This window comes from Lepisma saccharinum, chromosome 10, assembly GCF_977018435.1.
Source record: "Lepisma saccharinum chromosome 10, izLepSacc3.1, whole genome shotgun sequence".
NCBI classification, from domain to species: domain Eukaryota; kingdom Metazoa; phylum Arthropoda; class Insecta; order Zygentoma; family Lepismatidae; genus Lepisma; species Lepisma saccharinum.
In genome coordinates this window covers 87,108,795-87,130,002 of record NC_139238.1, presented here as the reverse complement: position 1 = coordinate 87,130,002, position 21,208 = coordinate 87,108,795, and the positions used below count along the sequence as shown (strand labels likewise).

At 41.6% G+C, this 21,208-nt stretch overlaps 1 protein-coding gene across 1 annotated transcript in view; it reads left to right on the top strand.

The window, feature by feature from the left end:
- Positions 1-19,584, top strand: part of LOC145994172 (uncharacterized) — a 30,466-nt gene extending 10,882 nt beyond the window's left edge. Inside the window, exons 4-6 of the mRNA XM_083130269.1 lie at positions 3,770-3,925; positions 6,342-6,505; positions 19,425-19,584. Of these exons, the coding sequence (XP_082986395.1) occupies positions 3,770-3,925; positions 6,342-6,505; positions 19,425-19,584 (480 nt within the window). The remainder of the gene's footprint in view (positions 1-3,769; positions 3,926-6,341; positions 6,506-19,424) is intronic.
- The last annotated feature ends 1,624 nt before the right edge of the window (positions 19,585-21,208 follow it).

Here is a 21,208-nt window from a genome sequence, read left to right as displayed (position 1 = left end):
CTGTTAGAATAGCCTCCGCGGTAAATGCTGCCATTTCCACCGTACCTATTTCCTCTGGAAAATGACCTAAAATTAGCTCTTATGCTATGCCTATTATGACGAGACTAGGCAGACGAGACTTCCCCGTTCCTATGTGTCCTCATGCAATAGCTCTACAAAGTTCCCAAACCTAAATTCTCCCTCAAAATTTTAGAGCCACCGCACTTTGGACTCACCCGTCAAGCAACGCACGGATACGCAGCATTGTGATTGTTCTCGTGAGATCATACACTTAAAGCTCCAAGTTAAAAAAAAAAAAATAAACGTCCAAAAATAACACATATGTTGACCAACCGGTAAGAATGAACAGGGTTACGAATGAATTAAGCTCACCCCTAGCCCTTACCTTTAACTTAAATTCCCGCAGGCTTTTAGAAAGAAAAACAAAACAATTAATCTACACTGATGGATGAAATTCGTAAACTCAAAGAAGTTCAACTATTTCGCTTAACCGGAGGCGGGGTGGGGGGGAAGTATGCTAGCTTTCCGTACACCCCAACCCAGAACAGCAGATTTGAACATGAAAACCCTTGCTGAAATGGAAGTTCAGCTTATTGCCCTAGGAGACCAGAGCGAGATGAACCTTCCCATCCTGAAAGAAATATTATGATTAACATGATACCATTTAAATTACACTAAAGCATGCATGGATACAAATTGTTGATTCGGAGTCAGAAATACTGGTTTGACGACAACTATTTATTTACATCAGAACGTAAACAAACTTGTAATTGACAATAAGTATTCTTCTCATATACCATGTGACAAGTACGCATTATTATCTTTCCTACCAGAAAATTATAAAAGTTTCATGTACTGGCATTATATTATTCAAAAAATCAATACTGAATCATTCATCAATAGTTTTGCCGTAAAGACAAACGTCTGAGACCTATAACATTATTTTACGACTGATTGTAAATTCCACAACGGTTCTTATTTTCTTTTATTCAATATGGCTGCCTAGGACGCCAAGTTTCCCGCCGAAACTCAATACAAGGAAAGCACACGAATTATGGCCATAATTTGACACACGGATGCTAGCATTAATATATTTGAGAAATAACTTTTTGTATAGTTCAAGATCCTTCCCGTTCATATAACTGTGATGCAAGAAATGACAGCAGATTAGTACTTACAGGACAGCTGACATCGGGGAAAATTCCGTCATCTTTAATTTAAAATATCCATTTTTAGACACCATGGAGGTAAATACTCATCGGAAATTTTGAAGAACAGTCCTTCATTAACAATTTAAGGCAAATGGATTCACTTATCACTTCCAATTATGTTCGATTTCCATTGATACTTATTACAAATTCTTTCACATCCGCCAAAGCTTCTTCCTTCTCCCGGACCGAGTCCCAGAACAGTTCCGCCGATCCGATTCCCACTATGTCCATTCCACCGCTTATGCACAGGCAACGGGTTCGATGACCCGTTCTTCGAACCAGGTCACTTGTATTGCGCATTCTTCCGGTGTTGACGAAAGTTTCTCTAATGTTGCAATTTCGCAACGTACGTTACTATTGCGATACATTTTAAATGTTCATAATCTATTTTGAAAAACATTATTTTTTGTTGTATACACAATCCAATCTTATATATTTTATCGCTTATACAATCATTCGTGCTAAATTTTCACATAGAGTACCTTGAGGCCATCTATTATCAAATCTTTGTATTAATGTTCGGTTCAATATAAATTTAGCACTCAAATGCCATCTATGGGCAGTTTCGGCACAATCGGCCTTAATTTACGTTACAAATGTCACAATCATGACAGATATTGTCATCCTATTGTCCCTTATATTATTGACGAACTGGATCGTGTAAAGCAATGACGGATATATAAAACGTAGATGCGCCATCGTTTGCGATTCAGCTGAGTCGTCCTGTTGTCGAGTCTGGGCTAATCTACCCTGGCCGCGCGTTACCACCCTGTGCACGGTGATGGAAGTAGCTACATGGAAAGGTATAGCCTCTTCCTGTGGAACAGCCCTTTCTACAAAGTTTCTTATTACATTTAGGGATCAATCCAGTTCATCACTACCATTAGATGACATAAAATTGCAATACTTAAGCTAACACCAATAGAAAAATGTATGGGAATCAAATTACGACGAATAAAAATTGCACAATGTCCTGGGGGTACTTCCAGGTACAACCATTCATTTCTTCTACCTAATAAGTAACTAGCGGTGTAAAAAATATTCATGCTTCTGCATTTCTGATACAATTCAGGGAAAGAGTAAAGGAAAAACCCGCATTAATTTACGTTAACTCAATGGGGGATGTGTTCGGCAGCCTTTCATCCTTGGCAAAGGGAATGAATAAACTCCGATGAATTCATGCAAATAAATTATAAAACACCTCTTGATTCCCATAATAATAATAACGTACTACAAGCACAGACAGACGCGGCCTTAGGTGCTAGGTTGGCTAGGTTTTACCTGGGTTTCGAGAGGACCTTCTCATCTCCTCGATGCTCTCTCATTCCTGTCTCTAATCGAACTCCCTCACTCTGGTCTCTCATTTCCTTGAAAAATTTGACCATTCACTCAACATTAACACCCATACCACATTTTACCCCCGCACCATTCTGCATTCCAGTTCATTCTGACGCTTACACTTTCTCGTTCCTCATTCCATCCAAACACACCACAACTTGAAATAAATTGATAAATATTAATAAATCAAGTATGGCTTAATCATGTAACGTAAAAGTTCGATTATATCTAAAATTCCAGATAAATGCAAAATTAGGTTAAAATAAGTTATCCTCCCGCTCGAACTTCTGTTATTGTAAGACATTTATTTCGAACTGTTTTGAAGCAGGTTTTAAGCACAACAAATGTACGTTGGAGGCAATCAGAACCATCCTTCCGCGTACTGTTTGGAAGTAGTCTCGCGCATGAGCAGAGTTGGAAGCACTGCACATGTTATACGTTTTGATAAATTGGATATTAGACAATCGAGATTTCTTGTTCGGTCTACAGTCTTTGAGGAACTCCAACTATGAAAACAGTTAGTAGGAAGTTCTGGCAAAGCGCAAAAATCCAACGAGGTCAAGTCCTTGCTTATTTTAAACAAGGTAGGAGGGGAAGGAGGAAGACCTCCACAGTTCCTGAGCCAGTTTGCAGCTTGACCAGGCTGCAGCCTGACAGCCCGTACAGGGTCAACAAATTTAGTAGTGCATTACCATTGATATAATGCGCTAATGGTGCGCTCATTTTTTCCCTTAGTGAACTATATATATATATATATATATATATATATATATATATATATATATATATATATATATTTCACTTTCACAAAGAAAGATATAAAGACACACTGGGTAAAAGAAAAGAGAAATCGGCTTAAAAGTAACTGAATAATATAGATATAATTCCATTATCTGCAAATGAGCTGTACAAGAAAGGAAATTGCCGCATTATTAAGTGATGTGAGTGTTCATGGCCAATAAACTACGCAGAATGTTGCAGTGACAATCGGCTTGGCAACAGCGCGCTCGTTCACGAATCTCATGGCAGAAATCTCAACTGCCTTCCTAGGTGGCGTTCTGTATAAGAATGACTGTTGATAAAAAAAGACAGAACAAAATCGTGAATGATTGTAAATGATTTAGCATGATTTAAGATATTGCATCAAACAACTTACTCATAGATTAATGAGAACCGCGGTTTATGAATTAACTTTTCAGCACGATATGATTTCTTCACAGGAGGGAACTTACTATGTGGATTTTATGACGACGAGCACGGTATTGCACAACATTTCCAGCATCCAGAGAATAACCAACGTAAGCGTGGAATCCCTCGGCGACGAGGATGATACGTATTTTTTCCGGTTTTCGGTCAAATACCTGACGCTAAGGCATGTATAAATTGTTCTTTGAATGTTTCTCACAATGTTTCTATGTTAGCATGCAATGTTAATTGGACATATCAATCTTCTGGTGATTCTACATATTCTAACACTTTTTTCGAAAGAAACCTGAAATTTTACTATACACCTGATGCACTAACCAACAAATTGCTCACCTAAGAAACAAGTTGTTCACCTAACCAACAGATTGTTCACCTAAACAACAAATTGTTCATCTTGAAACGAGAAAAAATATGCCCTCTCGAAACGTTGTACTTAGACAATGGGCAATGTCCAATTAACAACGCATGTAATGTATAAATTGATATATAATTTCAATTTTGATGTGAAAATTAGGTACATTTACTTTGAATTGGTATTATTGATTGATTTAGTATATTTTACTTCTCTTTTGTGCCACTTTTGGCTAATTGCCAAGATGGGGATTAGTGATGATATGATGAAATTGATGAATGCACACTTGCTAACATCCATGCCCAGGCATGGATTCGAACCCGGGACCCCTGGGTATTTGTATTAGAACTCTCTCTCAGGCATTAGCAACAAAATCGAGGATTAACTTTGAATACGAACAAAAACAAAACAAGGATCTCTGATATACAAATGTTTTTGTTTTTTTCACCTCGAAAGCAATGTTCGTAACGACCCGTAAAAAATTATCAGAATTTTTATAGGTTTCCAGAAATGTCTTTGTCATAGTTTTCAAAAGCTTGCAATAGTTTTATGCCGTGTGCTCTTTGTCTATTGGTAATTGACAATCAGAATTTTTTGAATTAATCCAATCAACGTGATTCATGTGGAAATCAGCTTACCTGTATCATGAATCTGGCAATAATTTTGCTGTTACTAGCTCCAGCCTGTTTCCAAGGTGACATTTAGGTTTCTCTGAGTGAGACTCACCAAAATTCTATTTATTAAAGAACAAAGGGTGTAGAATCAAAACATATTGAAAAGATCTATGAACAAATCTTCCTACTGTTGGCCGCCGATCGTACCGAATTTGATTCATACCAAACTGTAGAAAATTTGTCAATTACAACAAAAAATGATATTTTCATCCAAGTCCTACAAAAAAGTAATAAAAGCTTATCCTGTATTGTACAATCAATATATTCAAGTGAACAGTCCGATGGGAAACTAAACAATATTTTATTTGAGTGTTCTAACCATTCTCCAGATACAAAAACTGATTTCAGCTGATTTGCCCTGATTTCAAGGTTCATTAAAAAAATATTACTACAACAGATACAAACTTACGCAAGAAACCATTGGGAGGAGGAAGGTTCAAATTTATTTTTGTATGTTTTCAATATGGCCGCCATGCAGTTTGGCAACGCAGTGAAGGCAAAAACACATATTGTCGAAATTACTCGTGGATTTTGCACATGAATTCTCGGATCTTGTAGACGCCGGCCCCCGCGGCGGAGTGGTTAGCACATCGCGCTACGACGCCAGGGGTCCCGGGTTTGAATCGCCTGGGCATGAATGTATGCGAGTGTCCATTCATCACTTTCATCAAGTCATCACTCATTCCCATCTTCGAAAATTAGCCAAAAGTGGCACAATTAGCGAAGTAAAATAAAGCAAATCAATCGGATCTTATGGAAGACGATGATTGTCCTGGAAAATTTATGGGTAACTGACGAGATTTATTTTCATCTCGCCAGGGACGTGAATAAATAAATTAAACATTCGAATTTGAGTTGCAGAGAACCCACACGAGTTTCAAGAGTCGTCGGACAATCCAGAGAAAATTCTTGTCTAGTGTACATCCCAGAACTGTGATGTAAACTTATTCCAATATGAAGGCAGCAGTTTCAACAAGATGGGGCCAGACCGCACACCACAGAAGAAGTTCTTGAATTCCTAAACAAGCATTTCTGACATCGTGTTATTTTGAATCAATATCCTGAAATGTCGAACTGTGGCATATCGTGGCCTCCCACAAAGTCCGGACTTAAAGCCAGGGGAGTTTTACTTCTGGGGATACCTGAATCAAGATTTTTATTTAATCTGGCCGGAGGAATATTCATGAAGTGCTAGATGAAATCAGGACAACTGCAGCCATTTCGAAGGAGACATTGAAACGTGTATTCGGCAACATATGTGTTCGTCTTCGTTGTCACCGAACTGCATGGTGGCCAGATTGAAAACATACAAAAATATATTTTAACCTTCCTCTTCCCAATGATACCTTGTGTAAGTTTGTATCTGTTGTAGTACTTTTTAAAATAAAGATTGAAATCAGGGCAAATCAGCTGAAACACCCTGTACATAATTTAGTACATTAGAGTAACATCTAAATGCTGCCTTTATTAAAGAACTTTGGGGGGGGATGTTACTTCCAAACACTGGCACAGAGTAAATTATTATAAGAATGATATGATATCAACCTGTCTCGTTTTCAGGCTACATCCAACTTCTTCATGCGTCAAAATGATGGCATTGACGACATATGGGAAGGAACCACATCAGCCTTGGTAGGCGACAACACGTTCGTCATGTTGTACGATGTTGGCTATGTCCCCCCTATAGGTGACGGAAGCACTAACTGGTTGCAATCTTCATTCAGGTAAGCAACTGGCATGGGCGTCGGGAAGGGGATTCAAATGGTCTGTCGACATCCTCCTGGAATTGTTTATTGTAAATTATAAATTACACAAAAACAATAAAACTCTTTAAGTTGATCATTAGGATTCTAGCTGAATATTCAAAACAGCATAACTCGTAGAATTGAATGTAAAGTATAGAACCTGGATCAAAATTCCCAGTTTTCATTTTTTCCTAATAATCCAAAGATTTAAATAGTTCTGTGAGTTTTGAAAAGTTCAAAAACGATATTTTTATGTGACAGGCCGCAAAACGTGAACTTAATAACATTTCAACCTAACTTCCAAGTAGACCTAGTGGCCCGGTTCTAAGCCATCATTTGGCGCTCGAATCATCATGTGGCGCTCGATCGCCTTAATGGATTTCTCTCGTAAGGCGCAGTGTTGCCAACTCTTACCCGAAAAAATCACCAAAGTTTTTGGTCTAACCTAACCTAAAACAAGGAGCTGGCAACCTTTTTCTCGCAGTGTTGCCAACACTACACCCGAAAGTAAAGCTCGGTGGGGCTCGCCTTGATGGTTTGCTCTTGTAAGGCATAAGCCTTATTTTCTCGCAGTGTTACCAACATCTTACTCGAAAAAATCACCAAGGTTTTTTTTGTCTAACCTAGCCTCAAGCAAGGAGCTGGCAATCTTGCTTGAGGCTTGCTTTACAGTGCATAAAGCAAGGTTGCCAACCTACTGGTATTTTTGCCATAACCTTTTACAAAAAAAAAAGCTGTCGTCGTAGCCTTTTATGATGTATATTTTGAGGGGCACAGAGTTGGCGACACTGTGGGTTTACTGTAGCCTTTTATGAGGGGGGGTTTATTGCCCTCTGTTTACATCTGGCAACACTACCGTAGATTTTTTTGACAGTGTTGTTAACCTACTGGGTTTTTTCACTGTAAATTTTCATCAAAGGACCTGAGGGGCCTATGTATTTTTTTATGTCTGGCAATACTGTTGGGGGCCTAGTGTTGGCAACACTGTGGGTTTACTGTAGCCTTTTATGAGGGGGGTCTATTGCCTCCTTTTTATATTTGGCAATTTTATTGGATGTTTTTTTTTTTGAGGCTTGGGTTTTGCCAACCCATCCGAAGAAAATTCCACTATATGATCTTTCACAGGTTAAGCTAACCTACAAATAAAAGTTGCCTACCCACTCTACAAAAATTCCACTATATGATATTTTAAAACTTTTGAATGCAACTTATCGTAAGTTTCCAACTGTGGGACCAAATGTTTATATATCGTGACCTTTGTAAATCTTTTTCGGGGGACAATGTGTCGCACACACACGTGCGCGCGCGTGCCTGTATTGTGACGCAAGCAAACAAAAAAAAACTTTGCCTGTTATTACAAAAAAAACTTTGACCGTATTCTTAAATAACTAACAAGGACAATGAATCTTTTTGGCTTCCGCAAACAGATCAACATGGAGACTGCACCGCCAAATTTCAATAACCTCTTACCTTCCGTATTATCTAAACTCAATGGTTTACTGATTGTTCATCTCAACAGCATTTGGATGAAACTAAATGACGATGTGGGCAAGATGTTTTACGTCTTCAATAACAATTTATATTTCTACGAGATTCCGATCGACGGGAAACTTCAAATCACCGTGAATCCGGAAAACGCAGGCGAAATCAAAATTTCTACCGGCAAGAACATTTTTCGAATCAAGCACGACAAGATGCTTTCTAACATTACGTACGATGTGTCTGCAGGAGATTACCTGTACGTGGAACTCCTCGGAGATTACGACAAACTCATTCCTCTTTTTGTAGAATTACGAATCGTCTATTCTATTATAAATAACCGTTAACCAAAAATGCCTAACGACATTTTCGGCAACACCAAGCGTGTAGACCACGCAGAAGAGATTCTCATGTTGGACATTCGAGTTAAGAAGTTGAGGACCGATTTGATTGCTTTGCAGGAAACCTTAAACAAAAGTTTAGAGTCGGAAATCGCTACGCTCCAAACGCAATGTCTCGACCCCATTCTGAAAATCGATTCCGAACTGAAGACGCTGATAAAAAATTATGTCGACGTACCTTCTTACGACAGCATTCAAAATATACAGTTGAGCATGGATTCGCTTCAAAATGATTTGGCCAAATTACAGCAATTTCAATCGAAAAATGAAGATTTGGAAAAATTGAAACTCGAAATCGAAGAACGAACTTCCGCAATAGAAAAGAATTTCTCTGAACTTCAAACCGTCGTGAATGATATTGATGTAGAACGCTTGCAGGTTGTTGTTTCTAAATTACAAGAAGAATTCACCGGCACGTTGGAAGAAATCAAATCCAAGTTGCAGACTTTGGAAGATACAATGACGAACCTACCATCGTCGGACGAACTGCAGGTCATCGGTAAAAGCGTCGCGAACATAAAAATTCAACTGGAGGCTTATCAAGATTTCGAACACATTCAAACCACCATCGCTACGCTTCAGGCGTCTCTGGAGTTGATCAACGAAGAAATTAAAAATATTCACGCTGAAGCAAGTGTGTTGACGAGTATTCAGGACACGTTAAGCACGGTTCAGCAGAAGATCCAATATTTGGAAAATTTGAACGTCGAATCCAATCTTACTCATTTTCATCACGTACTGGACAACATACAGGGTGACTTGGAATCGTTACGAACGAGCGTGCCTTCAAGCGAAGATTTGGAAAAATTGAAAACGGCGGTGACGGCACTATCCGATTCGAGCGACATCAAAAGTTCATTGAGCGATCTCGAGAGTAAAATGGCCAATCTTCCCACCTCCAAAGAATTGCACGCTTTGAAAAGGAACATATCACGTATGCTGAAACGACTGGAAACGGAGACGGCGAACGTGGAACAGATTCGAGACGAAATCAGTTCGCTGGTGTCGACGCTGCCCACTTCGCAGAGCGTAGCCGACCTTCACACGCAGTTTACAGAGATGCGAAGCATCGTGAACGATCTTACCGAGAAGAGCTCGAAATTGAATCAAGTCGAGAACCTTCAGAACATCGTCGTCAACATCAGAGATCAAGTCGGAGTGCTGGAATCCACGCAGGAATCGACGCTGGCCTCTTTCGGTGCCAAGTTGCAAGAACTCAACGAAAACTACAAGCAGTTGAACGTGGAAGTGAAAATCAAACCGTCGTTGTCTACCGTAACGGATACCATAGTCGAGCATTTGCTGCCCATCGAAAATAAACTCGGACACGTTCACAGTAATCTGCTCGGCGTCGACACTAAATTCGCTAAACTGCATTCTCTGCAAGCCATCGAAATCAACAGCGTACCAAATCAACAGAGAATCTCCACGTTCGTCGAAGGTAACAAACTGTACATGTTACATCCTTATAATCCGTACTACAAGTTTCTCCTCGATGGCACGATTCAGATAAACGAATTTTCGTACTGGTCTCATGGCAGAAAAGCTAGCGTTCCCACCATGACTTTGATATCGAATCGTGGTGTCCAGAAAGCAGGAAACATTCCTCTGGCACGTTGGAACGAAACGCGCAAGATATATGAAATACACGAAGACGAAGATCTCACCGTTTTCGACGTGAGTGCCGGCGATAAGCTGATCATTCAAAACACGAGCGAAGTGCCACCCTCTTTGAATCCCATCACGCTTGTGCTTCTCTTGAAACGTAATCTCTAAAAAAAATGTCTAGGCAAGCCATCGTCGAAGAATTGCATAAACCTGCACGCCGTAACTACGAACGTTTGGCTGTGGTAACCAAGGGCATCGACGACCTCTGGCAAAGTGACCTCGTGGAGATGAGTAGCGGCAATTTGAAAAACGTGCATAAATTGAACAAGGGCAACAAGTACCTTCTCACCGTCATAGACACGTTTTCGAAATTCGCATGGGCTCTACCTTTGAAGGCGAAAACGGGAACGTGCGTCACGGAAGCATTCAAGACAATTTTTTGCGAAAGCGGCGGCAGACGACCACGGTTTCTGCAAACGGACAACGGTAAAGAATTTTACAACGCCGTATTCCAAAAGTTTATTCAAAAACACAAGATTCGACATTATTCGAGCTTCAGTCACATCAAAGCCAGCATCGTGGAAAGATTTAATCGAACCTTGAAAACTCACATGTGGAAACGATTCACGCTTCGGGGAAATTACAAATGGGTCGACATCCTGCCGGAACTCGTCGACACCTATAATGATACGGTACACAGAACGATAGGCATGAAGCCAGCCGACGTTACCAAGTCCGACGAGCAGCGTTTAATTTCTACCGTTTACTGTCCAAAGTACACTCCCACGACAAAAAAAGCTAAATACAAAATTGGAGACCAGGTGAGGATCAGCAAATTCAAACGCACCTTCGAGAAGGGATTCACAAAAAATTGGAGCACAGAACTCTTTACGGTGGTTCGAGTTTTACCCGGAAACCGACACACGTATATAATAAAAGATAGTAGCGGCGAGATTTTGAAAGGAAGATTTTACGAAGAGGAACTCTCTAAAACAAAACACCCCGACACGTACCTCATCGAGAAAGTATTGCGTAGGAAAGGTGACAAACTGTTTGTCAAATGGCTGGGACTTCCGGAAAAGAGTTGGATCGACGCGAACGAAGTGATCTTGTGAGTACGTGGAACGTGGTGAAGCGTCTACCGGATCCGGAAAGTCAAACGAGAAAAAAAAAGAACGGCGAGTTGCTTCCCGACAGCATCCGCTGTCTGATCGTAGGTCCTTCGGGATGTGGGAAAACGACACTGCTCGTGGACAATTTTCTCCTCGCACCGAATTGGTTAAATTGGAAGAACAGGCACCTGTACGTGTTCTCGAAAAGTTTGGAGCAATCCAAATACCAGCAACTGATGAAACTGTACGATGGTCTGGACATTGCAACGTTCGCCTCGGAAATAAAACCACTCGACGATTGTCGTGAAAATTAAGTCGTTGTGTTCGACGACGCCATCCTGGAAAATCAAAATGAAATTCGCAACTTTTTCACGCAAGGTCGTCACAAAGAAATGGATTGCTTCTACCTAGCTCAAACGTTTTCCAAAATTCCAAAACAGTTAGTACGCGACAACGCTAATTTCATATGTTTGTTTCGTCAAGATCACACCAACCTCAAGCACGCGTACGATGACTACGTAGGCGGAGACATGAACTACAATCAATTTTCGGAACGCTGCTGCTCTACTTGCTGGAACGGTGACGATTTCGGATTCGCGACGATCGACATGACGAGGAAACCCAACGACGGAAAATACAGAAACAAAATCAACGACTTTCTAAACGTTGCAACGTTGTGAGAAACGACGTGTATAAATAACGTCATGACGAAACGAAAAATCGAAGACGAAAATCTCAAGCTTCGCGATTACCTCGCGAAACGCTTCAAAGGTTGGAAATCCGAGAATCGCGGATTCTACGAAGAGAAGAAACGTCAGGATCAACCCGTGATCGATGCCATCAGCAGTCTAGGTAAAGAAATTAAAAGTGTCACGGAACAAAATAAAAATTTGATCAACGAACTCGTACCGCTCGCAGCTAAAAGTTACGCCGTACACACACCCATTTCGAGCATTCCTTCGACGCCGTTCGAACTGAAGGATGCACCGGCACGACGTCGAGCCATAGGCAGCACGTCTTCGGATAAAATCGAGTTGGGACCTTTGGCACGAGACTACCTGAGTACGGGGAAATTCGACAAGGATGAAGTGTTCGGATTGTATCCCAGCATGGAAACCAGCGAAGGCGGCGGTGTGGTGTGGAAGATTGGGAAATCGAAGGTGACCTTCGAAGGCAACGACATTAAAGTCAATTTAGGCGATAAGGATAGTTGGAACAGGTATCCGGGTACGGTGGGACTGTGGGAACTCGTCGCCAAAAAGCAGCCGAAAGATTACACCGACGAAGATTACCAAAGTTACAAGGAAATTCTGATCATGACGGATGCCTTGTACCAGAACAACGACGCCTCGCAGAATAGGGTGAAATCGAGCAGCGGCGAGAAGTACAGGAATCTCATCAAACCGATTTGGAACCAGGTCAAAACAGGCAGCGGCGTCAAACGCTACAACACGTTACCCAAAGAATTCGTTTGGGTGGACGACGTGAGGAAACTCGTGGACCGATTGTTGGTGATAGCCGGCGAAGAGAATGCAGGCAACCGTAATTTCTACAACGAGAAGGTTGGCATCGTGGACATGATCAGCACGAAACTTTCCAACTTCATCGTGAACGACGACAAGGGCATAGGTTACCTGATCAAAATCATCAACACGCTGCCTCCGAAATTTTGGAACGTGGCCGAAGGAAAGGGACTCGTGAACGACATCATCAACAAGTTACCTTTCGAGATGCATCTACCTGGCTACCAGTACTGCGGACCGGGTACCAAACTCGAGAAAAGATTGGAGAGAGGAGACAAGGGTGTGAATCCGTTGGACGCGGCATGCAAAGATCACGACATCGCTTACAACACCACGCAGACGGATCTGGACGCACGTCACGAAGCAGACAAAAAATTGGAACATGCAGCTTTCGAAAGGTTCGTGAGCAGAGACGCATCGCTGGGTGAACGGGTCGCCGCACTGGGTACCACCATCGCCATGAACACGAAACAAAAATTGGGGTGGGGTATATAAATAACATACCGTAAAAAAACTACACAAGAAAAAATCTCAGAATATATATATAAATAACATACCGTAAAAATAACACATAGAGCATCAACATGAAGCCCAAGGGTGTCGTGTACCAGATACCATACTCCAATCTTAAAAATCTAGGTGCCCTCGATGGGTTACTCACCAAGAAACAACGCGAGAAGAAACGTTCTTGCTTGTCGAAAGGACACGGAATGAAATTGCTGCTCAGCACACCTCAATTGAAAAGATTGCAGCGTTCGCGGAAACAGCAAAAAATCGGAGGTTTCATATTCAGCATCCCGGCCATCCTGGCAGCATTGGGGGCCGTTGGAAGTTTGGCCGGCGGAAGTGCCGCCATCGCGAAAACCGTCATCGACTCGAAGAAGAACAAGGCGGAATTGGAAGAACAGAAACGTCACAACCTGGCCATGGAGAAAAAAGGAGGAAAGGGCGTGATGAGGAAGTTTAAAAAAAAGAAACAGAAGCACTCACCAACCGAGACATTGAATCTCTGATCGAACCGTTACAAATCAAACACTTCAGAGGAGTTTTCATGTCCGACTCGTTACCTTCAAGCGTTAAAAAAAGAGAATGCGGAGTAGTCAACTTGGACGGTCAAGAAAATCCAGGCACGCATTGGATATGTTACCACAAAAACGACAATGATAAAGCATTCGTTTTCGATTCTTTCGGAGGTGTTCCACCTACAAATTTAATTCATTATCTGAAAACAAAAAAAACCTCTATATACTACAACGACGAACGCATTCAAAATTTCGGAGACGTGAACTGCGGTCATCTCTGCCTCTCCGTGCTCGCGTTTCTCTCTAAAATAAATAACCCTACGATCGAGGATTTCCAGAAAGCATTGTGGAACCTCAAACAGCATCACTAGGATGGGCGTGTTCCATCTCACGAGCGAATCTTCAATCTTGAAACTCACGCTGCACGACGACATCGTCTATCCTAAATCCGTGGCTCTGCGTGCATTCTACAGCATGTACCTCATACCCAATGTTACGCAGCACAACAACAAAATTAGCGTCGGAAGCGAACACATCGTCGTCACGCCAGGACAATACAATCTTTCCACTTTGCAAGCTCAATTACCCAAAGGCACATACCTTTCTCAAAATTCGGTCACGCACAGAGTGGAAATCCTATCCGCGACGGAGACCGTGGACCTGGGCACCATGGGAGAGCTTTTAGGTTTCGAGAACGACACCAAACTCGAAGCTGGCATCAAGCACGTGGCAACCAACATTCCTAAATTCTTGGCCATAGAGACTCTGAACGTACACTGCAACGTGGCGGAAGGTATGATCACGAAATCTTCGGACGGATTATTAGGAAGTCACAAGCAGACGGGAATCATAGCCACTTTCAAACCAAGTTCCGAGTTCATGGAACCGATCATCTACACGCCCTCTTCGCCGATCTATTTTCCAGTATGTCGCAACCGCATAGACGACATAGAGTTGGTGGTGACGAACGAGAAAGGAGACGTGGTGGATTTCGCAGGTGCCACTACGACGGCCATCATGGAGATCAACGTATAATAAATAACCATACATGTAAAATGGAGCAAATCGAAAGTTACGAATTGCAATCTTTCCCTCCCAACCGTCGCACGTTCGCCAATCTGAACGAAGCGAACAGGGAGATCGAATACGACGTGGACGTAGGCGATGGGTTCATTCATCCTCACAGAGCAGACCTCTACCTTCAATTCGACGTGGTGAAGAAAGAAAGCGGAGACGCGTTTCCCGCAGCAGCAAACTTGATACTCGTGGACAACTTCGTGCCTCACCTGTTCTCGCAGGTGGAGGTGAGGAAACACAACACCGTCATCGACAGAATAGATTATCCAGGCATCACGTCGACGGCAGTGGGAACGTTGAAATTATCCAAAACGGACGCAGCGTACTACCAGGCCGGGGGATTCGAAGCCGGGACCAAAATATCGACGAGAAGTCACACGGTGCTCTTTCCCATGCGTCTGCTTCCAGGATTCTTCTCCGATTACAAGGAGATCATGTGGAAGGGAGGACTGAGGGTCACGTTTCGAAGAGCGGCCAACGACAACGACGCACTGATGCGATACGCTACTTTGGGTCCGGACGGCACCACGCCGATAGCCAACACTCTACCCGAAGCAGCCAAGTGCGTCATCCGGAGCATGGAATTGAGAATGCCGGTGGTGGAATACGAAACGAACTACGCCCTCAAGTACAAAGCGGAGATCTTGAAAAGTCCGCAGGTACCGATTCACTTTCACGGTTACCAGTGCGTGCAGAAGATGGCGACGGGAAGTCACATGGAATTCGACGTGACGACGCAGTTCAACAACATACAGTTCGACATGCCAGATTTTGTCGTAGTGCTCTTTCAGACCGGGAGGGACAAGAATCAGGAAAAAGATTCCAGCAAATTCGACGACTGCAAGATCAAGAACGTTTATCTGAAGAATGGACGTAATGAAGTGTTCCCGCGCGAGAATTACAACCTCGACGTGACCAAAAACGATTACCTCAAACTTTACGAAGCGTTTTCGGCTTACAAACGCGTGACCGAGGGAAGTGTGGACATGTACTACACGCCCAGCGAGTTCAAAGCACGGAGACCCATGACCGTCATCAACACATCTAAGAGAAAAAAGGTTGTGGTCAACGATCGAACCAACATCAAGGTCGTCTGCGAGTTCCACGATGCCTTGCCCGAGGATACCCTATGCAGTGTCATCCTGATTGCAGAGAAGTCCTTCGCCTACGACGTGAAGAACGAGAGGATCACAGAGCAGTTTTAACAAGTTTTTTAACATCTTTTCTTGCACAATAAGTAATTTTTTGGACTAGCACAATCAGTTACAATAGCACAATACGAATTTCACTAGTTCAGATCAGTTACAAATATCAATTTCATTAGTTATTAGTTACAATATCTTTTTTTTGCACTATAGCACGAGACAATCAGAATTTGCACAAAATTTGTTGTTGTTTTTACACGTGAAAATTAACAATAAAATTTCTTTTTTATCGTTTCAGATGCTGTCGAAACATCAAAAACATATACACACACACTAAAAAAATAAGCATGCAACTTTATTTGTAACACACACACATATTCTCCATCTTCATCAAGAAAATATTATAATAAACATAATTATTTTTATCTATATCTCACAATAAAACTCTATATCCAAAAATATCACAACATCAAATAACACTAGAGTCGTTAGTACACGTTGCATGCATTACGGAGGTCCTCTGTAGGGTTTCATGGAAGTTTGGGGGAAAAAAAAAACACGTGAAACTCTACAGAGGTGCGGTAATCTATAACCGTAGCCGTTAGAACCTTTTTGGGTTGGGCACCACGCACCCTGGCGGGGTTAGGGGCCAGGCCTCCTAAAAACAACAATTATTATTTTGTTTGTTTGTTTGTGTTACAATACGGAAATAATAAAAGGCATACGCGCACGCGCGTGCGTGTGTATATGCCACATCCTTCCCCCAAGAGAGAGGTTTACGAAGGTCACGATATATAAATATTTGTTCCCGTTGATTCCAGCACTCCAACTTCATCTCTAATGTTGACGACAATGTTCTGAAGGTGGAGAGAATAAGAAGATGAGAGGATGAGAGGATGAGAAGATGAGAGGATGAGAGGATGAGAGGATGAGAGCTCATCTTTCACTCATCACTGCTTTTCTGCGCCCGTGAAACATCGTCAGCGCAATAAATGAGGCGCGGAACAGGAAGAGAAAATGATACACGCGCGCGCGTGTGTATGTGTGTGCCACATCGTTCCCGAGAGAGAGGTTTACAAAGGTCACGATCTACAAACATTTGGTCCTTCAAAAATAAGAGAATAAGAAGATGAGAAGATGAGAGCTCATCTTTCACTCATCACTGCTTTTCTGCGCCCTGAAACATCGCCAGCGTAATAAATAAGGCACGGAACGTGGAGAGAAAATGAGTGTATGTGTGTATGTGTGTATGTATGTATGTGTGTGTGTGTGTGTGTGTGTGGCACATCGTTCTCGAGAGAGAGGTTTACAAAGGTCACGATCTACAAACATTTTGGAGGATGAGAAGATGAGAAGATGAGAAGATGAGAGGATGAGAGGATGAGAGCTCATCTTTCACTCATCACTGCTTTTCTGCGCCCGTGAAACATCCTCAGCACAATAAATAAGGCGCGGAACGTGGAGAGAAAGTGAGTTTTTCAACTTTTTGTGGTCGTTTGGTCAAGAAATCAAAGCTGTGCTCAAAGGTACAAATACTATCTACTACTCTTCCAAAGGTTTCCTTTGAACGTAGTACATAAAGGTTAATAACCAAATAACATAACCATGCGTTTTAAAATATAAACTAAGGTATTTAATGTCATTTTGTAAGGAAGGGCCGGCTGTGGTTACATAAAAAATACCGCAATAAACTCTCATATCCATCCAGTCCACATTCGGCTCACGTCACCATAAATTCAAGTTCAGCCTGATGGTTGAAATTTAGAGATGGAGCTAATCACGGAACTTCAGGCACTTTAAAATTTAAAACCCCCGACGAAGACTCTCACCCTCGTCCTGAACAAGGACCTTCTGTTCTCAAGCGAGTTCGCAGCCGGCCAGGCCTTGAATCAAGACAATAGTCTCACGTATAACAGTCTCGCAGATGGACATAATTCACATAACAGCCTCGCAGATGGACATAATTCCTACGAGCGCGCGCCCGCCAGTCTGGCTCAGTGACAGTGAAGTGACAAGGGTAATAATATGGAATCTTGAACTACAACCCTGCCCGAAAATATCTCTTCGTATCTCTTCGCCTCAGTGAAGTTTAGACAGCCACAGAGGGCATAACTTTAACGAAGTGTCCGAGTTGTGAGCAATAAAAATTAATTAGAACTAGGTACTTTTCGTTCTCTGGATCAGCTCTCAAACAAGGTGTTATTGTGTTTTTGTGCTACGCGATTATCGCCCTTCACGCCCTTCAGTGTATGCGATTCTCACCACTTCAGTGTAAACATGACCATGTGTGGGAGGAGTTAAAAGTTCGACGACCAATAGAGTAAGCGATAGTTCTTCCGGGAACGAAGGAAACTCGAGGAAAAAGGAGAAAGAAAGGACTTAAGAGACACAGTTCAACACAATTCACAGTTCAACGTTCGCATCGAGACTCTCGTTTCAGCACCTTAACATGTCGGAGAGGAAAATATTTTCTCCTCTCTTGACAAAGTCTAGACTCTTAGCTTTGAAATTTCAACTTTAACTTTTTAAACTTGTTAGGAAATGGTGCTCGAGTAAAGACTAGTGCTTGCGTGCAACGCTGACCATCAGTGGTCACCGCTGCTAAATTGCTTTTACCCAAAGGCTTATGGGTAAACGATAGTGTTTTGTTCGCATGGTGCGTGCGTAGACGGGTGGCGAAGCGTTGTAAGTATGTCGACTGCAGTGCATTAAATACTATGTCATAACATGTTTCAGTGTTCTGATTTCTGATTTCTTCTTGTAATGATAATTTTGGCATGAACTTGGCTCGTAAATGAAGACCAATGTATAAGGAACCTGTGCATCCTTATTCATTGGCCGAACTCTTGGACCGTCGACATGATGAATAATCCCGTGTCTTAATTATTTTGGTACATTTATCTCTTTTACATAAGTGAACATCTATGCTTAATTAACGTAAGACCACATTCGAACCTAAACACCCCTTATTTCTAATATAACCTTTCCAGCCACAAAAGACAGTTGCAAAAAATAATATATGGTGCATGTTACACGTGGAACAGGGCCTCCCAGATGGCGCAGTGGTAGCGTCGTCGCCTTGTAATCAAGGGGTCCCGGGTTCGATACCCGGTGGAGGCACAAGTGGTTCGGATCCCACTTTAAACTGTAGGTCCAGTCCCGATTAGCCTTACTGTGCATAAAGTGGACTTAAAACACCAAATCAATCAATCAATCAATCACGTGGAACAATCACGACATCCACGTGAAACCACGTGTAAATAGATGTTTTTCACGTTCTTTCATTTTCTATCGGAACATTTTGCATCACCGAACAAAGTGGCGCAGTACTGCCGGAGTAAGAGCAGGCACTTGCCGTCACTCGGGAGCCGTAGCATCAGTATTTGTCGCACGAGAAATGTGAATAGGAAAAATACATCAATTTTGGGGGAAACAATTACAACACCGATACTGATAAGTATCAATCTGTAGCAGTTCTGTTTTGGCGCCTACAAATATTAATTAATACGATTTTTGAAAATGTCTTTGCAGGGTTACGGAAAGTAACGTGACGTGGTCGTATCAAGAAGGAGAAGACAAATGGGTCGACTACGCAGTTGAACATGCGTTGATGTTGGATGGAGACAGTATATTTGCTGCTACTAGTGACCTGGAAGTTTTTGATCAGATAGGATTTCCACCTCATCCATGACAACGGACGACTGAAATTGAAAAGAAAAAAAGAAAAGAGTAGCTAAAAGAACAGGAACATAATCCCTCAACAGAGAACTGTTCTCCTGAACTGAATAGAAAAACACTGGTGTAAAAGCGACACAGAGACTGGCTTACAGAACATTTAGATCAAAGTTTAGCCTCGGAGGTTTTGCAAGAGTGTCAGAAAAATAATCAAGGGTACGTAAAGGGGTTATTGTCCCCTAAAACTATGATTCTTTTATACAAACCTACGAAAATAACATTAACGACTTTTTCGATTTCCGTCCTTCCATAAATGAATGGATTGTTTATGAAGAGAGGCAGGCACCAGAACTCTGCAGTCTGCAACATTTGGTAATTTCAGTTTTGTAAGCTTTGATGTACATTTTTAAATCCAATTCCAGACTTATTTTCGAACTGCAGTCACCATGTGAAAATGTCTCATTTTTTTGTTAACTCATAGTCAGGCATGCTCTTGTTTCATTAATAAATTTACATTATTTTACTTAACTTTTTGTACCACTTTTGGCTAATTTTGCGAAGATGGGAATGAGTGATGATATGATGAAATTGATGAATGGACACTCACAAATATCCATGCCCAGGCTGGGATTCGAACCCGCGACCGCTGGCGTCGTAGCCGGTTGTGCTAACCACTCCGCCACGGGAGCAGGCTCATGCATGGTCTTCATTAGAAGAATCATTACCAATACGTGTAAGGTCTAAATCAGTGGTTCTCAAATTGTTTTCTCATTGCACCCTTTAGTCGTAAACAAACGTCTATGTACCCTCACCATAAGTTTTCTCCGAAAAGTGGGTTTTAAAGACTTCTTGGCTGCCTGGTTAGTGGGGTATTTTTCAAACGTTGGAGGCGTGTATCTGCAATGGATCTAAATGGCATTCGGGCTGTATATGGAAAAATAGTAAATAAATATACATTAGAAAACTACTTTTATTATTTTATTTGGTGTTCCTACGCTTACAATATTTATGATTAATTACAACAAAAAGTTAAACACATACATGCTAAGAAGTATATAAAAGACTTCAATTTTCATATATTTTTTTCCAGAGTTGTTGAAAATAAGTAAATGACAAAACAAAAGTTCATAAACCAACTGTCAAGCATAATTTTGGAGTTCTTATTGTCTATCCTGAGTTTCTAGTGAGAGGGATGTGCCTGCATAGCCTGACACAGTTTTTGTGATGTTTGGTTGTTCACTTGAAACTTTCAAGAGCAGATTCTGCTCAAAATCTAGTCTATTTTAGATTTCGAACGAGTATTTTATTTCAAAATATATAAGACAAAGATAAAAAGTGTCAGTGACGGAATCAGCCTTATTTTCCTCTTGAGTGTTATAGCTATGAAGTCTGGTCTACACACCTGCAGAAAAAAACGTTGTGTGGGTATTCCCGACATCTCTCTTCCGAGCTGATCCTTTCAAGTCGTTCATGTACCCCTGGGGGTAGAAGTACAACAGTTTGAGAACCAAACTATACGTATAATTTATGAATGTTATTTTCTAAACATTGTAGAATTATCGTGGTTGTTCAATGGTGCTGGTAGAAGAAAATCTGAAAACATTGTAAATTTGCGGAATACAATCCGAACACTTCGGACA